The sequence below is a fragment of the Aythya fuligula genome, chromosome 1 (genome assembly GCF_009819795.1).
Source record: "Aythya fuligula isolate bAytFul2 chromosome 1, bAytFul2.pri, whole genome shotgun sequence".
NCBI classification, from domain to species: Eukaryota; Metazoa; Chordata; class Aves; order Anseriformes; family Anatidae; genus Aythya; species Aythya fuligula.
In genome coordinates this window covers 188,339,244-188,362,095 of record NC_045559.1, presented here as the reverse complement: position 1 = coordinate 188,362,095, position 22,852 = coordinate 188,339,244, and the positions used below count along the sequence as shown (strand labels likewise).

General features: G+C 34.7%; 1 protein-coding gene across 1 annotated transcript in view; it reads left to right on the top strand.

Moving 5' to 3' along the window:
• The window catches only part of IFT88 (intraflagellar transport 88), a 45,203-nt gene that overhangs the window by 3,142 nt on the left and 19,209 nt on the right, over nucleotides 1-22,852 (top strand). Inside the window, exons 5-20 of the mRNA XM_032198698.1 lie at nucleotides 1,027-1,080; nucleotides 2,202-2,265; nucleotides 2,342-2,411; nucleotides 3,006-3,096; nucleotides 4,663-4,767; nucleotides 6,154-6,256; nucleotides 6,898-7,012; nucleotides 7,103-7,334; nucleotides 8,097-8,167; nucleotides 8,664-8,750; nucleotides 11,397-11,496; nucleotides 15,747-15,833; nucleotides 16,475-16,661; nucleotides 17,235-17,343; nucleotides 19,062-19,212; nucleotides 20,374-20,489. Of these exons, the coding sequence (XP_032054589.1) occupies nucleotides 1,027-1,080; nucleotides 2,202-2,265; nucleotides 2,342-2,411; nucleotides 3,006-3,096; nucleotides 4,663-4,767; nucleotides 6,154-6,256; nucleotides 6,898-7,012; nucleotides 7,103-7,334; nucleotides 8,097-8,167; nucleotides 8,664-8,750; nucleotides 11,397-11,496; nucleotides 15,747-15,833; nucleotides 16,475-16,661; nucleotides 17,235-17,343; nucleotides 19,062-19,212; nucleotides 20,374-20,489 (1,742 nt within the window). The remainder of the gene's footprint in view (nucleotides 1-1,026; nucleotides 1,081-2,201; nucleotides 2,266-2,341; nucleotides 2,412-3,005; nucleotides 3,097-4,662; nucleotides 4,768-6,153; nucleotides 6,257-6,897; nucleotides 7,013-7,102; nucleotides 7,335-8,096; nucleotides 8,168-8,663; nucleotides 8,751-11,396; nucleotides 11,497-15,746; nucleotides 15,834-16,474; nucleotides 16,662-17,234; nucleotides 17,344-19,061; nucleotides 19,213-20,373; nucleotides 20,490-22,852) is intronic.

The window sequence follows — 22,852 nt, the reverse complement described above, 5'->3', positions numbered from 1 at the left end:
AGTGTGCAACCTATGCTCTTTTGAATTGAGCTAAATCAAGTGATGCACTCTAAAAGTAGATCAAGTGTGCTCCAACCAGTAATGGATCAGTCCACAGGACCACCCTGGAGGTGGAAACTCCCAAAGCACTGTCCAGTCCATAGCACTACCTGTTTCACTCTACAAATCTGCTTCTCCTGCTCCACAATCCTTATTAATCTAAATGCAGCCTTAAGCAGGATAAAAAAAACAATCATGATATGTGATGAATAGTAGGTAAAACAGTAAAACTTAGGGGTAGAAATCAAGAATATTTTCTTATGGCCTGAAGACCTTCTATTTTTGTCTACTTGTATTGCATGTGTAGCAGCCTTTAGTATTTACTAATGTTTCATACATTTACTCCTTTACACTTGTAACAGCAATACTGAAGGACAATATGTGGCATGTCAGCTAATGGAAAAGATAGCCACTGGCACTTTCAAAGCACATCTGTGTTTACTGTAAAATAAATCTGCATGAAAGTATGTTAAAATCTCTCCCCAAAATTCGTAGTTAAGTGCAGAAAAACTCTGCAGTGATAACGATTTTTGGAGGCTATCCAAAACATAATAAAATAGACAAATTACAGTTTGTAAGCTTATACCAGCCGTACTAAGAACCTTACTGCACAGTTTTGTGTAAATTACTTGTAATGGATTTTTAAATGCATAATTTTTAATAATTGAAATTAATTTCTACAGTTTAATGATGGAAAATATTGCTGCCTTAGAAATTTCCATAGAAATTACATCTTTAAAATGCCTGGCAGAAATATCCCAATACATAAAAACAGTATTATAAATTTGTGCTAACTGAAGTGCTCCACATCTTCAAGTCTGCCAGGCACAAGTATATTACACACAAATAATGTAAATGGGACATTTGCTAAGATCTTCTGAGCTTAATAACCTCTTAAAACTAAATTGTAGAAAGATTATGTATAGCCTTTAAAGGCTTCTAATGCCTTGTGAATGCTAGTTTCAAACAAGTTCCTTGTTTTTGTAGTCAAAGGCAACTTTAACTTCATCTATGGGAAGACCAATGACAGGAGCTATACAGGTAAAAGTTTTTAGTATTTATATTTTATATTGTGTCACAGCAGTTATATCTGCTACATGTTTGGGTTTGATACAAATATTTAAGAGTTAATTGAAATAAGAATACAAAAAATTATTTTAAATTTGTACTTTTTTAAAATACTACTGCTATCAGCAAATGTTTTTGTTGAGTATGTTACCTGAGCACATGATTGGAGGAAATATCACTGTAAGTGTTTTTAATGCTTCCTGACATGCAATGAATAACTTTCCTTTAAAATAGGAAGAAAAAAAGAATCAGTTTTTTACATTTTTCTCATGTATTTGTGCTCTAGAAAGAATTTACTTCAACACATCAATGACTTTCCACACCACCATTGACTTAGCATTAAATATATATCAATGTGCATCCCCTTTGTATCAGCCCAGGTGGGAAAGAGGAATTATCAGAGAGCATTAGGAATGGGGCTGCTCCCTAAGGGAGGGCAAGCCAAGCCAAACCAGGAGCCCAGGAAGAAGTCACATGGACAGCAGTGCAGGGGCCTCACCAATCCAAACAGCCCCACAGTACCTGAGCAAGCCAAGTAGGTTCCACATAGAAATGGTGGCCACATCCAAACAAAAGTCCAGAAAATAAGGCAATGTGATGAAGGTGGAGCAGGTTCAAGGTCAAGCCAAAAATTTGATGCATAAGCCAAATAAGCATAAATCAAATCAAACATTCTGATTACCAGCAAAGTCTAAAAATCATATAAAATTAGTAAAAAAAAGAAAAAAAACTGATTTCTGAAACAGTGTGACAGTAAGCTAGAGCACATTACAGATCTCAAGACCAACAATTTTTAATACTTTTCTAAAAATAAAAATGTTTGAAATTAAGTATTTTGAATACATGTACAATTTCCAGTGCACATTTGTGTCAGTTATAGTTTCCACGTAGTGTTTGTTACTCTTCTTTGTTGACAGTTCTGACGTATATTTGAGAAATACACAGGTCAATAAAAACAGTTTTAAAATATTCAATTTATGAGGTGGTAACAATTGTTTGTTGTATTTAAAGGCTTTGTAATATGTAACTGATTCACATACTGTCCACAATCTGCTTTTTTAGGAATGCTCATTTAATATTTCTTTGTTTTTAAGGATGGGGTTTCTCGACCCATGACAGCAGTGCATGCTGCAGGTTACACTAAGGCAGCTATGAGAGGTACGGTTTGTAGAAATCACTATCTGCCAGATGAAGATGTTATTTTACAAATTTCAGTACTGTGTTAATTTTGCAGGTTCTTTATTTGATCCTCTTGGCCAAGCAAGAGGTCCTGCTCCACCTTTGGAAATGAAAAATCCAGACAGGTTTGTTCTAACTAATTTCAAAGTATTAACAGCAACAAAAAAACAACTGATAGTAGAGCTTAGAAATATCCAGGCAATTAAAAAACCTTGAGGGGCCAAACTTAACTTTGTGTGGTGCCACAAACATTTATATACATGATTAGCTGACTCCACGGACTAATTGCACTAACTTTAGGGACAGTCTGGTTTCAGAGATTTCTGGCTCTGACTGCAGCCTAGGAGCCTGGATGTAGCTGTTGCCACACAAATAATCTTAAGACTGAACAAGGTTGTGGAAATTATTTGGAAATTTCACTAGTTCATCTGCTCGTTCTGTCGTTTCACCTCAACAAATTTGCATGTCTGTCTTGTTCTCATAAGAGGATTTATGTTCTCTGAGGTCTTTGTGTGTATGAATGTGATACCTTTTGGAGGATTCTCTCTGGGCATAGTTTCACATTATATTTTCTTTCATGGAAAAACTAGTTAGTTGTGACCTGATATATCACTGTGTTGTTTTATTGAGAGTATCGTGCATAAAAACTTAGCATTTGCCATTACATTACTGGTGGTAATCAATGCTTTTATTGTTTTGTTTTGTTTTGTTTTGTTTAGTTCAGAAGAGAAGATTAGGCAGTTAGAAAAAAAAGTGAATGAACTGGTTGAAGAAAGTTGCATTGCCAACAGCTGTGGAGACTTGAAATTGGTATTTTTTCTGGATTTCATTTCTCTTTTGGTATTATTTGAAGCAAAATTTGCATAACTAGATGTTTCAAATTCATTTGGGGTTCAAATGCTTCAAATTATTAAGATTATCTTAATTCTAATTTTATGACTCTTCCGATACAGTGATAGCTTGTGTTGCCCCCCGGTAAAGATAGGACTTCTGTTGTGTATTTATTTGTTAGGATTTCAGTGTTATAAAGACTCCCTCCCCCATATCTCCACTGGCCTCTTCAAGTAGGTCTAATCTATTAATCATAACTGGCACAGATAAGTCCAGTTCAACGTATGGACTCTATGGAAATGGCAGAACTTTCTTCCAAATCATGCATGTAAAATGGCATCTTTGCAACAATTGATCCCTAGGTGTGTAGAGATCTTTTATGAGTGGCCTTCTATTTTCTTGGTATTACTCAGGCCTTTTGGATAATGTCATTTTCATCCAGGACTGATCCTTAGCACCAGGGGCAATTGCATGTAAGCCTACTCCATGGTAGCCTTTGCTGTCAGGGATTGTTTAGTGCTATAGCATATGGAAGATTCTTACTATATTGCTTTTGTTGGGCCATAAGGAATTAGCAGCAAGGTGAGCAGCAAGTATCATTTTTTTCCGTTTTTCAGACAAGGGGACCTTCCAAGCTAAGCACACCCTGAACTGCAAACACTAGTACCCTTCACAGGACAGTGGCAATAAAGCACATCAACCCTGGTTGGGTTCTTGTGTCTTGGGTTCTTCCAACTGTTACTTCTTAAGACAAGACTTCTTTTTTTCCCGTATCTTTTGGTTTGGACAACTCTAGCTCCTAAACTACTGGGGTACTGGGAGACCTTACTAACTAGTTCCCTAAGCAGCCTGAAGCCTGTTCTCACCATATCCAGGGTTGAAGTTTTGGTGACAGTTTTCCTCCTATCACTAAAGATTTTAAACTCGACTAGTTCATGGTCACCATGGCCGAGATGGCCATCAGTCAGCACTTCACTCACAAGACCCTCTGATTACAAGCAACAAATCTAGGATCCTAGTTAGCTCCCTTAGCTCCTGTACCATGGAGGTATTTTAGGAATCTCCTGGACCTGATGTATCAGCTGTGTGATATTCCCAGTTAACATCTGGCAAGTTAAAGTCACACAAAAGCACAAGGCGGCTGATCTAGAAGCTATCTCTTAGTTACTTCAAGCCTAATTTGTCAGTGTCATCATCCTGGCTGGGTGGTCTGTAGTAGACTCCCATGACATCTTCTTTATTTGCTTGTCCCTTAATCCTTACCCAGAGGCTCTCAGCTGTGTCACTGCCAGCTGCGAGCTCCATGCTGTCCAACCCCTCCACTACATGCAGCACCAAGACCCTCCCTTGCCTGTTCTGCCTGTCGCTTCTGCAGAGCCTGTGTCCATCCTAACACACCAGTCGCTTTTCAAGCACTTTGTGTGGTCTGTGCACCTGAAGAAAGCGTACACAAGTATATTATTTTCATACTTGTTTTGAATGTGTTTTTGTGGTCTTGGATTAGTAAGATTCAAGGCATCACTAAATTTTGGTCATTTATTTAAGGCTCTGGAAAAAGCAAAAGAAGCTGGAAGAAAGGAGAGAGTATTGGTGAGACAACGTGAACAAATTTCTACTCCAGACAACATCAACTTAGATCTCACTTACTCAGTAAGTGCTTAGAAATCTTCAATGACTGAAGCATGTTGGCAGCTAACCTACTAATGACGTTTCAGTGTTTGCTAAGTGAGTTTATTCTGATCATAGAATCATTTAGGGTTGAAAAGACCTTCAAGGTCATCAAGTCATAAACCTGACCTACCAAGTCCCATTGCTAAACCATGTCCCTTAGTACCACGTCCACACATCTCTTAATTACCTCCGGGGTGAGGGGACGGGGACTGCACCACTTCCCTGCGTGTTCAGATCAGATACAGTATAAATTTAAAAAGAAAAAAAAAGTTTATAAAATGAATGATTTCTTAAAGTTAAAAACTTAATGTTGGATTGCAAAGATCCATGTACGTTATCAAATCTATTCCCTTGCAAGTCTATTCCCTCTTGAGTACCACGGGAACCACATAGTCAACATTAATTGAAGAATTGCACCCATGAACATTAATTACAGCTACCTACTCACATAAAAAACATGCATATTAAAATATCAAAATATAACAAATGTAAACCCCATACTTCAAAAATAAAAAGTCTACAAAATATAATGAAGAAAATAGGAGAGATCAGGCAGACACTGCCTTTATCTTGAACCATAAAGAGTCAGGGAATATATTATGTGAAAAAGGATATATTAATATCCTGACTTTTAAAGCAGGTATCTAGATTTACTTTCTGGTTTTCAAATTATTATTATTTTTTTAAAGGTTACAACATAAATAAAAATATTCAGGAGAAATTTAAGGTTATACTCCAGGTATGCTGTAGAGAAAATGATAAACAATGAATACATCAAGTTAGGCAGACTCAGTCGTTAATTTTACAGTGAAGTTCAGAGTAAAGCTGGGGAGAAAAATGTTTAAGTATCTTACCAGACCCCAACAGAACTTCTGTTTTGAAACAACAATTCAAAAAATTCTCTCTCTGTAAACTGAGGGACCACTGATAGTAGGACGGTTTTGCACACACTGTTAGTCATAGATTACAGAGTTTCTGAGTATTGTCTTAAACAAATGCTTCTAATAACCTTGAATTATAACATTGTCTTTGCGTAACATGATTTTTGTTGGTAATTAAGTAAAAAAATATAAAATAATTAGAAGAATATAAAAGAATATAAATATATTAATATATAATATAAATATTAATATAATATATAATATATATTAATATATAATATAAATATATATATATAAATATAAAAGAATTATGAAGAGATTTGGAACTCTGTCAATGTACAAGAACAAAGAATCATCAAAGATGGGAGTGAAATCAATACTTTGTAGGTAAAATTAATCTGAAACTGTCTGCTTTGAACTCAGATTTATTACTGTTGAGAGAATAACTTTATTTTCTTGTACCTATAATTCCATTTTTTGATAGGTTCTTTTCAATCTGGCTAGTCAGTATGCTGCTAATGAAATGTATGCTGAAGCACTGAATACTTACCAAGTTATAGTGAAGAATAAGATGTTCAGCAATGGAGGTAGGTTACATTCCAAAATGAATTAAAATTGGTAGCCAAGCATTCTAAATCAGGACTTCATCTGCCTGGTGTTGACTCACAGAGATCTCAGTTCTCATATCTGCCAGGGTGAATGGCAGATACACACTGTCTGACCTGCTCTAATTTAGTGTGGTTGTGCTCATGAAATCTTTTCTAAGCTAAGCATAAAGTCAAATACATGATTTTCTCATGGAACACGCTACATTGTCTGCTCTATTTTTTTTCTCTTTTGACTCAACTTGCCCTTCTAAAATCTTCCTTCAGTGTTTTGCACATCTTTGAGACTCCTACAGACTCCACTCTCTTTTTCTCAGAGATACTTATTTACAGGTGCCTTCTTGGAGAGCACTATAAAAAATACTACCTCATTCCTCTATTCACAATCAAAATCAGATATACATCTTAGGTTGATAGCTCTTTTTTAGGCTTCACTATTACTTTAACTCCTGGGTGAAAGTTACCAGGAGGCTGTTCCTTGCAGGGTTTCTTTAAAGGAATACTGGTACCCTATAATGAAGACAAATTTATTAGAAAGTTGTTCTGCTCTCCCTTTGAAACAATTTTTAAAAATGCTCTAACTATGCCTTAAATGACTGTAACTCATTCACTTCTTATGATAGGTAGACTGAAGGTCAATATGGGAAATATATATTTAAAACAACGGAACTATTCCAAAGCTATCAAATTCTACCGTATGGCTCTAGACCAGATTCCTAGTGTCCACAAAGAGATGAGGTGAGTTTATGCTACTAGGGTTCTGAAACGCAAGTTTTAAGTGCAATGTCATAGTTTAAAATGTAATCTAATTCTGATTTCTTTATTTAGGATTAATATAATGCAAAATATTGGAGTTGCATTTATTAAAACTGGCCAATACATTGATGCCATTTCTTCCTTTGAACATATAATGAGCATGTCCCCAAATCTGAAGGCAGGCTTCAACTTGATCCTATGTTATTTTGCTATTGGGGACAGTGAACAAATGAAAAAATCATTCCAAAAACTGATTGCAGTTCCCTTGGAAGTGGATTATGATGACAAATACATTTCAACAAATGTAAGTTTGAACAAAATAAGCTATGTTTTCATATGGTAATTCAGGAGAAAGGGGAAGAGATATTGAATGCTTTGATGATAGTGAATATGTAAATTGATGAGTATTTACATATCTAAAATAACGTTTTTAGTAGAATGAATTAAGTGTGATAGTACTGCTCAGAAATGTAAAATACATTGAGAATATTCAAATCTTTTTTTTTTCTTTTTTTTTTTTTCAGAAGATAGGGTTTACATAATATCCATACCACACAGTTGTCTCCTTAAAGATTTTGTTGAAATTCATCTGGCTGACTTACTTAGCTCATTCATTGCTTTGCCTCCTTTAGTTACCTAACATTATAGTAAATGATTTATAAGCTACAATAAAAGGAGCAAAGGAATGAGTGAATTAATGCAAGTAATCTCAAATGAATGTTAATAAAACTTGTAATATGGTGGCGTATTTTATAGAAGGAAGACTTTAGTGAAGTTTATAGATGTTTAATTTAGCTTAGAATTTGTTGGAATCTGGACTTCCTCATGACCACATGGCTGAACTCTGAAACAAGATGAAAGTAGTTGTAATGTCAAACTTCAGATTTTGTACTTAGATTTAAAACTACTTTAAATTGAAGTCAGGTTTTCGAAATGTGAAAAGTAAATAACTGACATTGTAGGCTATGTAATCTGTTTATGTTTACGGTCAAATTGCCTATAAAATGAGTAAAATGCATATATACATACATGCATAATTGCTTACAGTTGTTTTGTCCCCATTCAGGATGATCCACATACCAATCTACTGATTGAAGCCATTAAAAATGACAGTTTAAGACAAATAGAACGAGAAAGGTAATAGTGAAGTCTGTTCTTTCTTGCCTCTAATGCCATGGATTTTAGTTCCTGAAAGTATTAACAATCTTGTTGTGTGTCCACAGCTATTGATATAAAAGTGTCCTCATAATGTTTAAGAAATAACTTGTTTGGAAGAACCAATTGGATCACTGAGTTTAGTGTCCTACAGTAAAAAAAAAAATGTATATAAAATAGGGGTTTATAAATAAAACATCTATCTCACATGTTATGGTTTACATGGCTTAAATTTGCAGCTTTTATGTTGTTTTGCTTTTAAAATACAACTACAGTGTGCAGTGAAAGGAAGACAAGAAAAACAGACCATTGTGAAGATAAAGGGCAGTGGCATTAGCAGGGGACTGGTTAGATGGAGTTCTTAGATTGTCCCTTGAGTGCAGGAAAAGGCAAGAACATGGTTTGGTTATTTTTTGCATGGTTTTGAAATAGTGACATGTTTGTGTTATTTTTTTGTGTGTTTTTTCTTTTTCCTTAGGAAATCCATGGCAGAGGAATACATCATGACAGCTGCTAAACTGATTGCACCAGTTATTGAAACATCTTTTGCTGTTGGCTATGACTGGTAAGAGTGAAGCAGGCCTTCATTTTGTCTAACATGTGTGTCAGTCTCTGGTGCTGGTTATTAGACCGGGTTCACAGACTTAAAGAGTCTGGAAAATACAATTTGTCGCACATCTCAAGCACAGGGTGCAGGCTGTTTTCAGTTTGCCTCCATAATCCACGGGAGGAAAAAAAAAAAAAAAAATAATTTCATTGCATTACTGAAACTCAGCTGTTAATTATATCTTTCATACTGTTGTGTATTAGCACAAAGAGAGTTTTGTAAAATTCAATTACATTTGAAAATTAAATTTAATTACATTTGAAAAATAATTTGACAATTCAAGAACTTATTAAAATAAGTCTTGACCTTCAAACGCTGTACAGAAGACAATCACAATTCCTTATGGAAAGGTAGCAGATAGCATAATGAAGGCTTGGGGTGCTGAAGAAGTTCTCACTATTCCACAAAGTCATTATACAAAACACTGAAATCTAAATCTTACTAGAAACGTTTAGTTGTGTTTAATTTGTAAACTTAATGTTTATAAATAAAGGGGTCCCTGCCTGTGGCAGAGGGTTTGGAATTGGATGATCTATAAGGTCTCTTCCAACATAAAGCATTCTGTGATTCGAAATGTAAACTTCATCTACTGTTTCTTTAACATATATACAAGCACATACAGTGATGGGCTGGTGATACAGCTTAGTGTTCTGGATTTTATATCCAGTTTATTTTTCGATTTATGGTTTACAGAATACTCTTTTAAAAAGACACTTTCTATAATGACAGCATAAAAATGATTAGTATAACTTGTTGAGCTATATTGTTAACTTTTAAAATTTTCTATTATAAGGACCTATTTTGATATTTTAAGTATTTTTATAACCTGATTGGAAGGTAATGTACACAAATGAATCTGCAACCACAGCATTACTAACAGATATGTTCAATGTTAGATTTTCTTAATGTTTGAAAAAATAGGGTAGGGAAGTTTGATACGAAAAAAGGAACTTTCCTGCCTTTACTTTTTTTTTTTTTTTTTTTTTTTTTTGCCAATTAGGTATATTTCCAAAATTTGAAGGTCCTGTGATTGTAATTTATTAATGAAGCAATTTATAGGAGTATGAAATAATCTCTCATGTTGAGGACATGTTTAGTCTGCCACAGCCCACAAGGTGGTGTTTGATGATTTAATAATCGGTATAATCCAATCATTTCCCTGCTTTTCCCATTCTGACTTATCAGAACAATATGTCTTGTGAAAATAATTTTGTTGCTTTATAAATTCTTAGCAGATGCTGAGTAAATCTGATTTGTTTGTTCCATATCTTGTTTTTTCTTCATGAAAACCAAATAAGTTTCCTTTATTTCACAGTTTGTCAGATACTCAGTTTCCTTGGCGCTATCCACAAAATACTTTTAATGAAGTAAAACATTCTCTTTCATATCTGTTAATTAAACAACTAAATGGTGAGACGTGTGGGATTGTTTTGCATATATCAGGACAGATTTACTCTTTACTCTCCTAGGCTGAAGTATTCAAGCCCAACAAGAAGTTGTAAATGTTAGTTTAACGAGCATTTTGAGTACTACAGTTTGCCATGAGTATTCTGAATATTAAATGTGATTTTAATCAGATTATTTTTGTAAAGAAAATTAAAGTGGGGACAAATATTCTTTCTATGTCATAACTTCTCACTGAGAGTTCTTGAAGTGTGACATAATCTTGGGAATATTCTGTCATCATAAGGAACAGATGGATAGCTCTCTTTGTATTTTATGGTTAGAAGTAACAGAAACAGTTGAAAACTGTTCTGGGGCCTTCATTCTGTTTTCCCCTCACTTTGCAGAAGACCCTAAGTCAAAAGGAACTGGGGGATGAGCAGAAAAAAGTTTATGATGATGACTTTATTATTACGTAGCTCAGGAACACAGTCTACCATCTGTTCACAAAGCTGCCTTATGGGTTTGATAATATATGCAACAGGAGATCAGGTCTGAAAAATGAGCTGAGAGAACCTGTCCAAAGAAGGAGTTTCCCCAAAAACAATAGTGTGAAGTGAGTATAAGTAAGGCTTTATAAAAAGGCTGAGTGTTACTTTAGGAGTTATTTCTATGTTTTTATTTTGCATATTGTCCCTATTTTCCTCAGTATTTCTGTGAAAATACTAACAGATATATTAATTAAAGATAACATACACAAAATATGTGAGTATTTTCACAGAACGTGTGTTAGTGCAGGTCAAATATGCGTCCTGAGCTCTGTGCTATTTTGCTGTAATAATTCTGACATTAAAAAAAAAAATCTAAAAACAGAACGGAACCAAGATTCCATTTCAAAGAATGGAATCCAAAACCAAGCACTGAGTAATTTGTCCAGCATCTGTTTGGGTCAATATTTGACATCAGTATTGCAAAGTTCACTCGGTGATGGAAATAACGTATTTTTTTTTCAGTCAGTGGCCTAAATATAATGAGAACACAGTTATTGAGGTTGATTATGGGAACAAAATGTGTTCATAAATATTTTTAATCAACGTGCTGTTTGCCTTTGTAAAGAAGGAATAGCTAAGGACATTTGGAAAGTGAATTGGCAGCAAAAGTATATATCAAAGTGGCATTTGCACAGATGCATTTTGTTTTTCAGATTTCTTTCTCTTGCAGGTGTGTTGAAGTAGTGAAAGCTTCCCACTATGTAGAGCTAGCCAATGACCTGGAAATAAATAAAGCCACTACTTATTTGAGGCAACAGGATTTTAACCAGGTATAGCAACTTTTAACATTATTATTTTTTTAATATATTTTTTTTAATATTGTATTGTCAAAGACATCTTGCATAACCACTGCATATTTTTCAGCAAGGATAAGAATGATCTGTGCAAGCCCAATAATTATATTGAATCTGCTCAGTAGAATAACTTTATAAAAACACATTGCCAAGAGATGAGTTTCATGTAATGAAATTTCTGCCATAGAAGTTACAGTGAATGGAGTTCATTTCAAAATTAAGACACCTACATTTTGTTACCTTCACTGGGTGTCCAATCTCACATTATAGTTAAAGGAAATGTAGTCAGTATAGCGAATTGGAGCCTAAAGAGCAGTTTGCTAATCAGCCAGGAGGTTATTTTCATTAGTATGATCTGAATCTTTCGCTGTTTGGTTGACTTTAATACCAAAATATTTGCAGATGCATTTCATATGTTTCATTACTGTTGATGTTATGCTTTTCTCAGTTCTACCTGTGCATCACAGAATTACCTAAAATATCACTACTACTGAAAAGATACTATAAAGGTTTAAGCTACAGTATACAATAGCAAGTGAGGAAGGTCATAGAAAAGACACAGTATCAGTGCTTTCAAGTAAAATCATAGGTCATTGCTCAAAATTTAACTGGCAGAAGTTCAGATGATGAAGGTAACAAAATAATTGTGATTTTAGCGTGTATCGTAGATATTGTTACACGCGTCCTATTCATTGCTTTGCTAGATTTTTGTGAAGTAACTTTTGGCCATATAAGTAGAAATTATGTGTATGTCTTTATGTAGGTAAGGTCCCTTTCTATAGCTCACCAACCAGTAGGTAGTATAGACAAATCTTTGCCAATGAATTTCATGTTGAATCACTCTCATAGTAGAAATTATCCCTAATCTCTTGTTAATATGCACAGCAGGCTATTAGCTATAGCTTTCCTTTTATACACATATAAATTGCCAATGAAGGTGTATAAATTAATACTGCAATTCACCAGGTGTTTTTGTTATTGTCTAAGTTCATGTGCCTTACATTGTTTTATTTTATGTCAAGTGCATTTTTTGCTCTTAATGAAATTTTTAATAGGCTTCAGTACAATTTTTAATACCAGGTTTTCATCACACGAAAAAAAGGTTCATTTTGAAATGACAGCAGCTGGAAAACAACTTTATCTGAACAAGAAGAAATCTGAAAGGATTTGCTCAATTTCCTTCTAACATGCGCTGTTCAGTACAGTCAATGATAAGAATGTTGAGTAAATGAGAAGGAATGTAGCATGCACAAGTGGCAAGAAATATAGAGAGATGGTATACAGCAAAATTATAGTGGAGGCTGAATACCTCTGTCATCTAAGGGCCTTCACCTTCCCATAGCTTGGAAGGATGCACACAGGGCTACATGCTTAACTTAAGCCCACCTTCCTTTCTCTGTCTTTAAGCTTTTTGGGATTCCTGAGCTGCTCCTGTCCACCCTGTCCTCTTTTCCTTCCCTGTACATATAGCAAGAAAGCTATCCTTTTATTATACTGCATGTCTAACAGATAGCTTTTCTTATACAAAAACAAACAAACAAACAAAAAAAACCCCACAGAGTTTGGAAAATTTTGGCATTAGCTTTTTTGATTATTTTTGGAGAGTGAGAGATGTGTAGGTAGGTAGAGAATAATATGATCTCAAGAATTTACTGTTTTGATGGTATTTTATGCACAGTCTCCAGTTAGTATCCAATATAGGGTATAGAAATTGTTTCTCAGAGATAAAAGGAGATACAGAGTTTGTTGAAGATGTTCCTGTGGAGTACTTCAGTGCAGGGAGAGGGAAGAGCATTGGAAGTTTGGAGTAAATGGGGAAGGTGCACTTTTTGCCTAGATTGTGTGGTAGAAGACCTATAACCTGCAGTGGAACTACTTGATAGTAGAGTGGGACTACAGAATGGTAATTGCATGGAGTCTTTTTTTTCTAATATAACTGCAGCTGCCAGTTACATTCATCCAGTCTGTCTTTTGTTCATATACTTACTAACTCACCACCTGCTCAACACACCTTTGGCTGAAGAACAGGAATGGAAGGTTCTTTAAATATTTAGTTTCAGGCTGAAGGTTTTATTAAGTTTCCAAAAAAAAATGAAATGGATTTCTGCTGTAACTCTAATGGGTTTAATGTGCTCATTATAATTAATACTATTTTAAAATAGCCTGAACAAAAAAATAAAATAAATGTAGGCTGGAGATTCCCACAGTATATCTACACTATTTTATTATTGAAAGGGTTTGTGTATTGGATTTTTAATATGCTTTCTTAATTTCAAATAAGAACTTTGAAAATTAATTTTAAAATAAAAGCCTGTAAGTTAGTTATGCAGCTCCTTAATGTCTCTGGCACGCCCTGCTTCAGTCAGGCAAGCTGTTTTCTAACTTCTGTAAGCAAGTAATTTAGGTACAATGGAATCGTGTTATAAAGAATAATTTGGGCGATCTGTTTTATGATTGTTGAATCTAAGTAAACATTATTGGTGGGATTAAAAAAATTACAAAATGATTTAGAAATTTCATTTAACTGATGATAAAAAGAGAGTACTTCCACTCTGCAAGGACAAAAGGAGTTTTGCTATTGGTTTTCATTCTAAGGCTCCTAATTGCTGAAATGGTTTAAGAAACCTGCAGCATGGTTACCAGTAAATGAATAGAGTACAGTCATATGAACTTTTCATTATAAATGAAAAATAGATTTCTTCCACTATAGTCTTTACAGTCAAAAGTGCCATTTAGCAGTAATAGCAAAGGTAAACATATCAGATACAATGGGAAATGGCTTTTCAGAAAGTGATTTTCAACTATATAGCTCTCACATCCACTTAAAAAGATTCCATTGTAAGAAATGCATGGCTTTTACTCAAAGAAGCAAGTTTATGCTTAGGAGTAGGGTATCTCAGATACAGTGTCATATCAGTAAATGCTTCGGACCATTCCCTTTTTGCAGAAAGTCACACATAAATACAAAAGATTGAAATTGTCATAGCTGAAGTCTCACATATCAGATAACACAAACTATACAGTCAAATTTTTGAAATGCTTTCTTTGGTTGAAATTGCTTTCTTTCTTCTGAAAGTTTTATATTGTTAGGAAAATATCATGATCTTTAGTAGGCAATAGTTTTGGGGTTGAATGGAGTTGACTAAATCCATTAACTACAACTAGCTCTATATACTTTGTCACTTTACACATCATTAGGACTGTTGTGTATTTCATGTGAAGTAACTAAAACCAGTATGGATGACAGTCAATTAACACTTGTTTTCTTCTGGTTTGTTTTGGCATGCCACATATGGTGTGATGCATTCATTTTGATATATAAACAGTGGCTTACAGGTTTCATGTAAAGGAAGAAGGAAACTTGAGTTGCTAATGTTGGCAGCTAAATTGAAGTTGCCACATCTGTGTTATAATAGGCAACAGAACTGGGCCCACTGTAATATTCTAAGTTTGTGTAATTAATATAAATATTTACTGTAAAGAAAACAGATTTTCTTAATAGTTTAGTCTGCAGTTACAAATGTTATTATATAGTCATTGAAAAAAAGTTGCATAAATATTAAAGTTTCTTTGGTAGTTTACATGTATTACATTTACTTTTTGTTTACTTTTGTCCATGAACTTCTTCATTTCAAAGTTTGATTTTTTTTTTGTAAAATAGTTCTTTATCTTCTGTCCTCAGTCTTCACATAATTGAGTAATTCCTAAACTTAGACAGCTGTTTTCTTCATATTTCACAAAACAAATGCAGGTTGAAATCAAATCCTATGCTTTCTTGCATATTTTTACATAGGATGTATTTTTTATCTTTATAAATAAAATCTCAGTTCTTTCGTGTTCACTTAGAGAACTGGAAAAGTAGGTGTGAGAATTTTAATCCATTGGCTATGTTAAAACAAACAATATAAACTTGTGTTTTCTACGTATAGAATTGTTATCAGATATTTTTGTATTTCAGGATACCTGTATCTAATCTAAATTCTAAATAAAAAATAGTATACAGCTGATGCTGTTCAAGTTTTGTGACCAAGATTAATATCATATATATATTTGTGTGTGTATGTGTTTGTAATCATGTGTTACAAGCTCTAGTAATTATCATGTATGTGATTATATGAGGTAGTAATTTTAGATGTTTATTACTGTGTAATATATCACTGCTTTCTGAAAGAATTTGGTGTAACCTTGTTTCAATGGGAAGTAACTCGTTTCTGAACTGCTTCTAGGCACTGGAGACTTTAAAAATGTTTGAAAAAAAGGATAGCAGAGTAAAGAGTGCAGCTGCAACAAACCTTTCATTCCTTTATTATTTGGTAAGTGTTTGCTTTGACAAAACCTGTTAAGAACCAAAGTTGATGTAGCAATTTCTGTATGTTTGAGCAATTTTTGTGTTTGGCTAAATAATCTGTGTAAACAACAAGAAACTGCCTGTCATAAGAGCTGTTCTGGAACGTGCTTTTGTGGCTGTGGTCTGGGCCATGTCCCTTGTCTGCTGGTGCTGGGAGGAAGCGAGATGAATGCCCACGCCACAGAAGCGTGCCTGGAGTGTGATGTGTGATGAAGTTCACCACCTGCATTTAAAACTTAGCTGCTGAAGACCATGGCTGAACTTCAAGAACATGTGAAGTATGTATGTAGTGTTTGCATATGAAATCTGTAGGGTTTGAGAGGCTTTTGTTGTTGTTTTTAAACAAATACTACTTTGTTTCAGCTAGGAAAGCTTTCAGACTGAATGGAACAGAATAGCAAAATATGTCTGAAATATTAACTTTTCCGAAACTTGAAAGAGATGATCTGCCCTATAAAAATACATACAGAATATTTTAGGACTAAAGAATGTATTATTTTTTTGTCCTTAATCTTTTGAAATTCCACTATAGTAACCATAAGAAGCCAGAGCAGCAATGAGGTTGACTGACAAATGACTAATACAATGTTTGTTTTGTTCATATAGGAGAATGAACTGGCACAAGCATCTAACTATGCAGATTTAGCTGTAAATTCTGATAGGTACAATCCAGCAGCTCTAACTAACAAAGGAAATACTGTTTTTGCAAATGGAGACTATGAAAAAGCAGCTGAGTTTTATAAGGAAGCTCTCAGGAATGATTCCTCTTGCACTGAAGCACTTTATAATCTCGGTAAGCCAAAGGTGCTTTTGTAGTTTAGCTTTTGTCTAATGGTGCTACTAGTGTTTCTGAGAATCTGGCTTTCAAAGTTTTCTTGTATATACATTTATACTAATTATTACCACTTTACTCAGTAATTTATGTTATGAGTCCTATCTCTTCTACAAACAAACAAACAAACAAACAAAAAACCACGAACTGTTAATCATCTGCAATAACTCATTTTGAATACAAAAAAATGCTGTAAATATTGCTATCTACTAAAACCTACCAGCTCTGACATTATCGAACCATCACAGTCATTCCACTTCTGAAAACCATCCCTTGCCCTCTGTCATCTTGTTCAGAAAGTGAGAATGGTCTTGGTCTTTGATCAGATTCCTGCTCCTTGCCTTTATCAGTTTAAGTCATGCTAGCTGGAAGGAATTACAGGGATGACTCAAGTATAGAGTCCATTGATGTCAAGGCAGTTACACTTCTGCTGAGTTTCATGTGCCTATTTTAGTTTTCTTCATTACTGTGTCAATTAATATGCTGAATACATTTTTATCTCACTGCATTGACACTGTAACCTTTATTTTTTAGGTTTAACATACAAGAAGTTAAACAGAATAGATGAAGCTTTGGATTGTTTTCTGAAACTGCACGCAATCCTTCGAAATAGTGCCCAAGTCCTTCACCAAATAGCAAACCTGTATCTTTTTTCTGGGTTATCATAAGGAGTGGTGGTTATAGTAGATGATGGTGTGATGGTGGTTTGAGTAGACTCATTTAATCTGAAATACGTGTTCTAGGTCACGACAAGGAGACTAAAAAAATTACTGTAGTGTCCATTATAACTAGGATGATCGTGCATAGATTGGTTCTCTCATGTTTGTAAAGACAAGGACAGAACTTACAACCTTCTTTGGCATTTCAGATGAAGCAAGTGGAAAAATACGTTAATGGTGTTTGCCTTGCATTAATCAGCGTGTCAGGGAATAGTTAAACATTTACACTCGGTATTAAAGTGTGCTCTGGAATATTTAAATGCTGCCGATTTTATTATGAAACTAATGTCACAGATGTAAGCACAGTTGAGTAAAACCTGAAAGAAAAAATAACTAATGAAAGTGAAGTTCTGTTGGGAAGGCTGTTTTCAGGCTGGTGTATGTGTAAGAAAGTAATTGTCTCCCACTGCTGCAAAAGTAGAACAGATTGGAAAGCCAAGTGTGGGGTGGGGTGTGTTTTGGCTTTGCATATCACCAGTGATATTCTACAGTATGAATTCCTTTCACAATGTTTCTGAGGATGTGCAAACCATAATAAAATCGTCCCCAAGGCAGAACAGATTCCAGTTACTGTACTACACTTTTAAGGATAATGAAGGTAATAAAAATATATTTTAGTCAGTAAAATAAGCAACCTCCAGAAATACGAAAGGGCTGTGGTTTCTATTCCTTGCCTTGCCCATTTCACAACAGAATTAATGGCCTTGGGTTCTCAGTTCTGAGTGAGAGTTTGTGCTCCACTGCTTTATAAAACTGCTGTCTACCAGTGCTCACAAGCTGCTTCCACGATGGGTAAGGGTAAGGTGCAGCAAAAAACTGAAAAATGTGTTGGGAGGTAGCTCTAACTCACACTGCTGCAGATCTGAGCTGCTGTGCAGCTTTGGGGTGACTCGGGAAGGGAGAGCACACTGTAGGAATAATTAAAACCAAAACTGCTTCTGTTCTCTGGACCAGAATTGTACAGTCTGTGCTGTGCTTCTTAGACATACAGCAAAAAATCTCACTGCAGGCAAAAGTCTGCTGTTAAACAGCAGTTTTACATAATCAATTATTTAGGTCAAAATTATATATTATGAAAAATAAACCAAATCGTGAAGGCTACAAATAAATTTCCTGCTTCTCATTCTTCACTCTTATAAATGAGAAAATCTAAGTAAAATTAGTGACTGACATAGAAGATAACCAAGCCCAATGTGTTTTTTAAGGTGATAGGGCAGCCTCTGAAGGGAGAAATTCTTCACTGTCAGGCTGGTGAGGCCCTGGCACAGGCTGCCCAGAGAAGCTGTGGATGCCCCATCCCTGGAGGTGCTCAAGGCCAGGCTGGATGGGGCATTGGGCAACCTGGGCTGGTGGGAGGTGTCCCTGCCCATGGCAGGGGGCTGGAACTGGGTGATCTGTAACATCCCTTCCAACCCAAACCATTCTATGCTTCTATGAATTTTTATTTTTTTTTTTCACAAAAATACTTTCTGATGCTAAAGAAATTATGAAACCAATGTGTAAAAGTTAACAATATATGTCCATACTAGAGTGACTGGTATATCTGTCCAGCATGTGGGTTACATTATGTAAAGCAGCAGGAATTCTGAGTAGATCAAAATAGAATATCATCAGCATTAGTCCTTGACTGAAAAAACCTCAGATATGAAATGATGGAAGATCCCAATCAAGCCATAGAGTGGCTTATGCAGCTGATCAGTGTAGTACCAACTGACCCGCACGTCCTTTCAAAGCTAGGGAAATTATATGATAATGAAGGTGATAAATCTCAAGCTTTTCATTATTACTACGAGGTACTTGCTTTTTGTTATTTTTCCAATGCGTAATAAAAATCTTTCCCATAATTAAAGACAATGTTGTCATAGGTTCCTATATCAAATTAACAGTTAATTGTTTTTAAACTATTCAAAATGTCATCCAAAATAAGAAAGAATGAAATTTTGAGGTGGGAAGAGAGTTGGCAAAATCTTATTTTTGTAGTCAGATCCCAAAGAAACTTAGTCTGTGTTTCCACATGGTATTTGACCTCCACCTTTCATTTTTCTTGTAGTCATTATTTAGATTGGCCCCTACCAATTTCAATATAAATTCAGTCTGAGACACAAAATCAAAAATGGATATAACAAATGTGATTTTAAAAGGTGCATAACTTGGCAGCATTAATTGGAAGGTATGTCTGTGTAATGGATATGGATATACATATATGTGTTTGTGTTTATGGGTGTGTATTTATAGATACATTAATGGCACAGTTACACATGATATACACACAGTTGCCTGAAGATAGGTGTCTTCTCTCCTTTTAAGCTGTCTATGGTACTGGCTGTGGTTTCTAGAGATCCTTTTGTTTTAGAAACAGGAGAAAGGAAGTTTCTTTGCAAGCCAAGAGTTCTTTTTTTCTGTGTAAAGTGTCGATGACCAAAGTCTGTGTTACAGTTCTGAGTACTAATGGGTTATGCATGATTATAATTTTGGTGCCTATTTCAATGGGAATTTCTAAGAATCCCAAAATGTTATTTACATACCTATGTATTTCACAGAAAAGAATGCTTTTAGGTTAGTTTTTCTGAAGGCTGATTTGAGTGTGAAATTGTACATTTATTAGTTTTACCATTGTTTAACATTTTAGGTAACTTATTCACATATAGAGCTGATCTAAGTAAACATTTTAGCTGTTGCAAACTGTTTAAAATAGTATTTCAAATAAGGCTAGATGGAAAATGTGACAGGCTCATCTCAGGTAACTTCTAAAAAGCATTCTGTAATTAGAAAACCTGGCATGCTTTTTTTTTCTTCTTCTTAGGATTAGTCTGTGCAGTACACTGCTTCCATTCATATATTGCATATTTTTGGCATCTGGGGAATTAAACACTTGAGTAAGATATTCCAGAAGTAACATAAAGATGTTGTTTATCACTAAAATTGTGTTTCTTTCACCTTCCCTATTTTGTCAGTCGTACCGGTATTTCCCTTCAAACATTGAGGTCATTGAATGGCTTGGAGCCTATTACATTGACACCCAGTTTTGTGAAAAAGCCATTGAGTACTTTGAAAGAGCAGCACTTATCCTGTAAGTAATTATTATTTTATGCTTACCCAAATATTTTGTGATTGGACATGCGTAATCATGCCTAGAGATAAATTAGCCTAATACTGTAAGCAAATAGCAGAGTGAATTATATTTGGATTATTATTTAATTTTCTCAACCTTCTGTTCGTTTACAGGATGGTATTGTTCTTACTGTGCAGTTTCAATGTTAAGTATGATCGTCCATTGGGCCCAAGAGAGTATTAGATATTTGAACCCCTTTTCTCCATCCTCTACCATTAAACACAGCTATGAAGTGGGGAACAGCTCTACTAAACCCCCAAGACTTCCTTCTCTATAGATTTATATGAACTGTTTCCTTTCTGTTTGTTTGTTTGTTTTTTAATCACACAGTGAGGACATGATGGTTTAGATAAATGTATCTTTTAGCAGTTCTTGCTGCATTTTTCATTTTCATATAACTTCTACTACCATAAAAAGAACAATATTACAAACAAGGTGTAGAAGTAAGCAAATACATCCCATGCAGAATTACCACAGTCAGTGGAAGTAAGCTGACATCAAATTGATCTTGACGTAGGTATTGGATATATATTAAGTTAAACTTTATTACTGAAATTGTCTTTTAGCAGAATGTGATGTTCCTAAGAAAGTGTGTCTGTAGGCTAAGCATTCTATTCTAGATCAGAAAAGGGAGCTTATGAGACAAATGCTTAACAAAAATTCGGTCTAATTTAAATCTGCAAAACACAGGTCAAATGGAATTCCAAAAAGACATCCATTTGGTCTTTTTGTGTGGAAACAAAGATTTCTCCCCACATTCATGACGAATTTTATGGTAATAGACCAAATGAAATCCATACAAACAAAATTTACTCCAACAAGTGTGAATTTTCACCTTGAGTACTGTGTTTAGCTTTTGGCTCCCTATTCCCTTGAGGAAATGACGTCAAGTTGCACCAGGGGAGGTTCAGGTTGGCAATGAGGAGCCATTTCTGCTCAGAAAGAGCAGTCAGGCACTGGGACAGGTTGCCCAGGGAGGTGGTGAGTCACCATCCCTGGGGGTGTTCAGGGGAAGGTTGGACATGGTTTAGTGGGTGGCATTGGTGGTAGGGGGATGGTTGGACCAGATGAGCTTGGAGGGCTTTTCCAATCTTCGTGATTCAATAATTTCTTTTGTGTTTTGAGAATCCTATAGAAAATCAGGCTAAGGAAAACTTGCTACTACTTGCCTTGTGATGCTCTAATATTTGATATTCTTCTTCTGTGAATGTGAATGACATACATGAACAAGACAGCATTTGAACAAGTAAAGACTATATGCAAATATCGTTAGAAGTTCATTAAGAAATATTAATTCTGGTTTAGAGGGGGCTTCAGTTAGAAATGACATTATTATAGAAGAGAAAAGCCTAGGTTTAAATAAGGATTAAAGGTTGCAACAAAAATAAGTAAGAAAACATTTCACTCAAATTAAGGTAATAATTATCAAGAAAGAAATATAGATTCGATGAAAAAATATAGGAGACAGTTCATGAAATTAAAAATTATGAAAGTGTAAACATAAATTAACTTTAAACATAGAGTTAACTGAACTTGTGCCTGTTCTCATACTGGTCACTGAACTTTGAACTTTTTATGGTACACTGAAAGTACAGAACCTGGTTGAAATTGATAGTTACTTTTTGCAATACACTGTCTTATTGTGTTTAAGTGACAACAAGAATAAAAGAGCAAACTCTCAGAAAGCTTCTTTAAAAAGCAAATAAAACAATACACCAAACTCACTAGCTTTCCAGCACACCAGTAGCAACAATGCATTACTCCTAAATGAGATATCACGTAAACTGCTTTTAAATGAACAAACTAAATTAAGATCATATTCCTGATCGTTAGCATTCAGTCTGAGTCACAGCTTGGGGAAGCCACACAATTTATTGGTATGGCCTTTCTCCATACCTGTGTTGCTTCTCACAATTGAAAGTATGCAAATAGATGCAAAGACTGTTTTCTTCATGCTGTGTTGTACTTTAGACTCCTTCTTACCTCATGAAAATGTTTTCAAATCTTTATCTGTGCAGAGTATGATCAATATCATTCTATTGTAAATCTAATTTTTCAGTTAAAATAATGAAACATTTAAAATAATGTAACTTTATATTGTAATTAGAGGATATAAATATTTGAAATTATGGATGTAGCAGCTGTAAAATATTCCATTATGTATTATTCTTCAATTCTGCAACCAGTTGGTTCTACAAACAAATCTGTACAAATTGCAAAGAAAAGATTGGTAGCATACGGTAACAAATATTTCAGTAGTTGGTAGTTCAAGACACCATGTACCCTAGAAGAGATGAAAAAAGTTCCATCAAAATACAGGA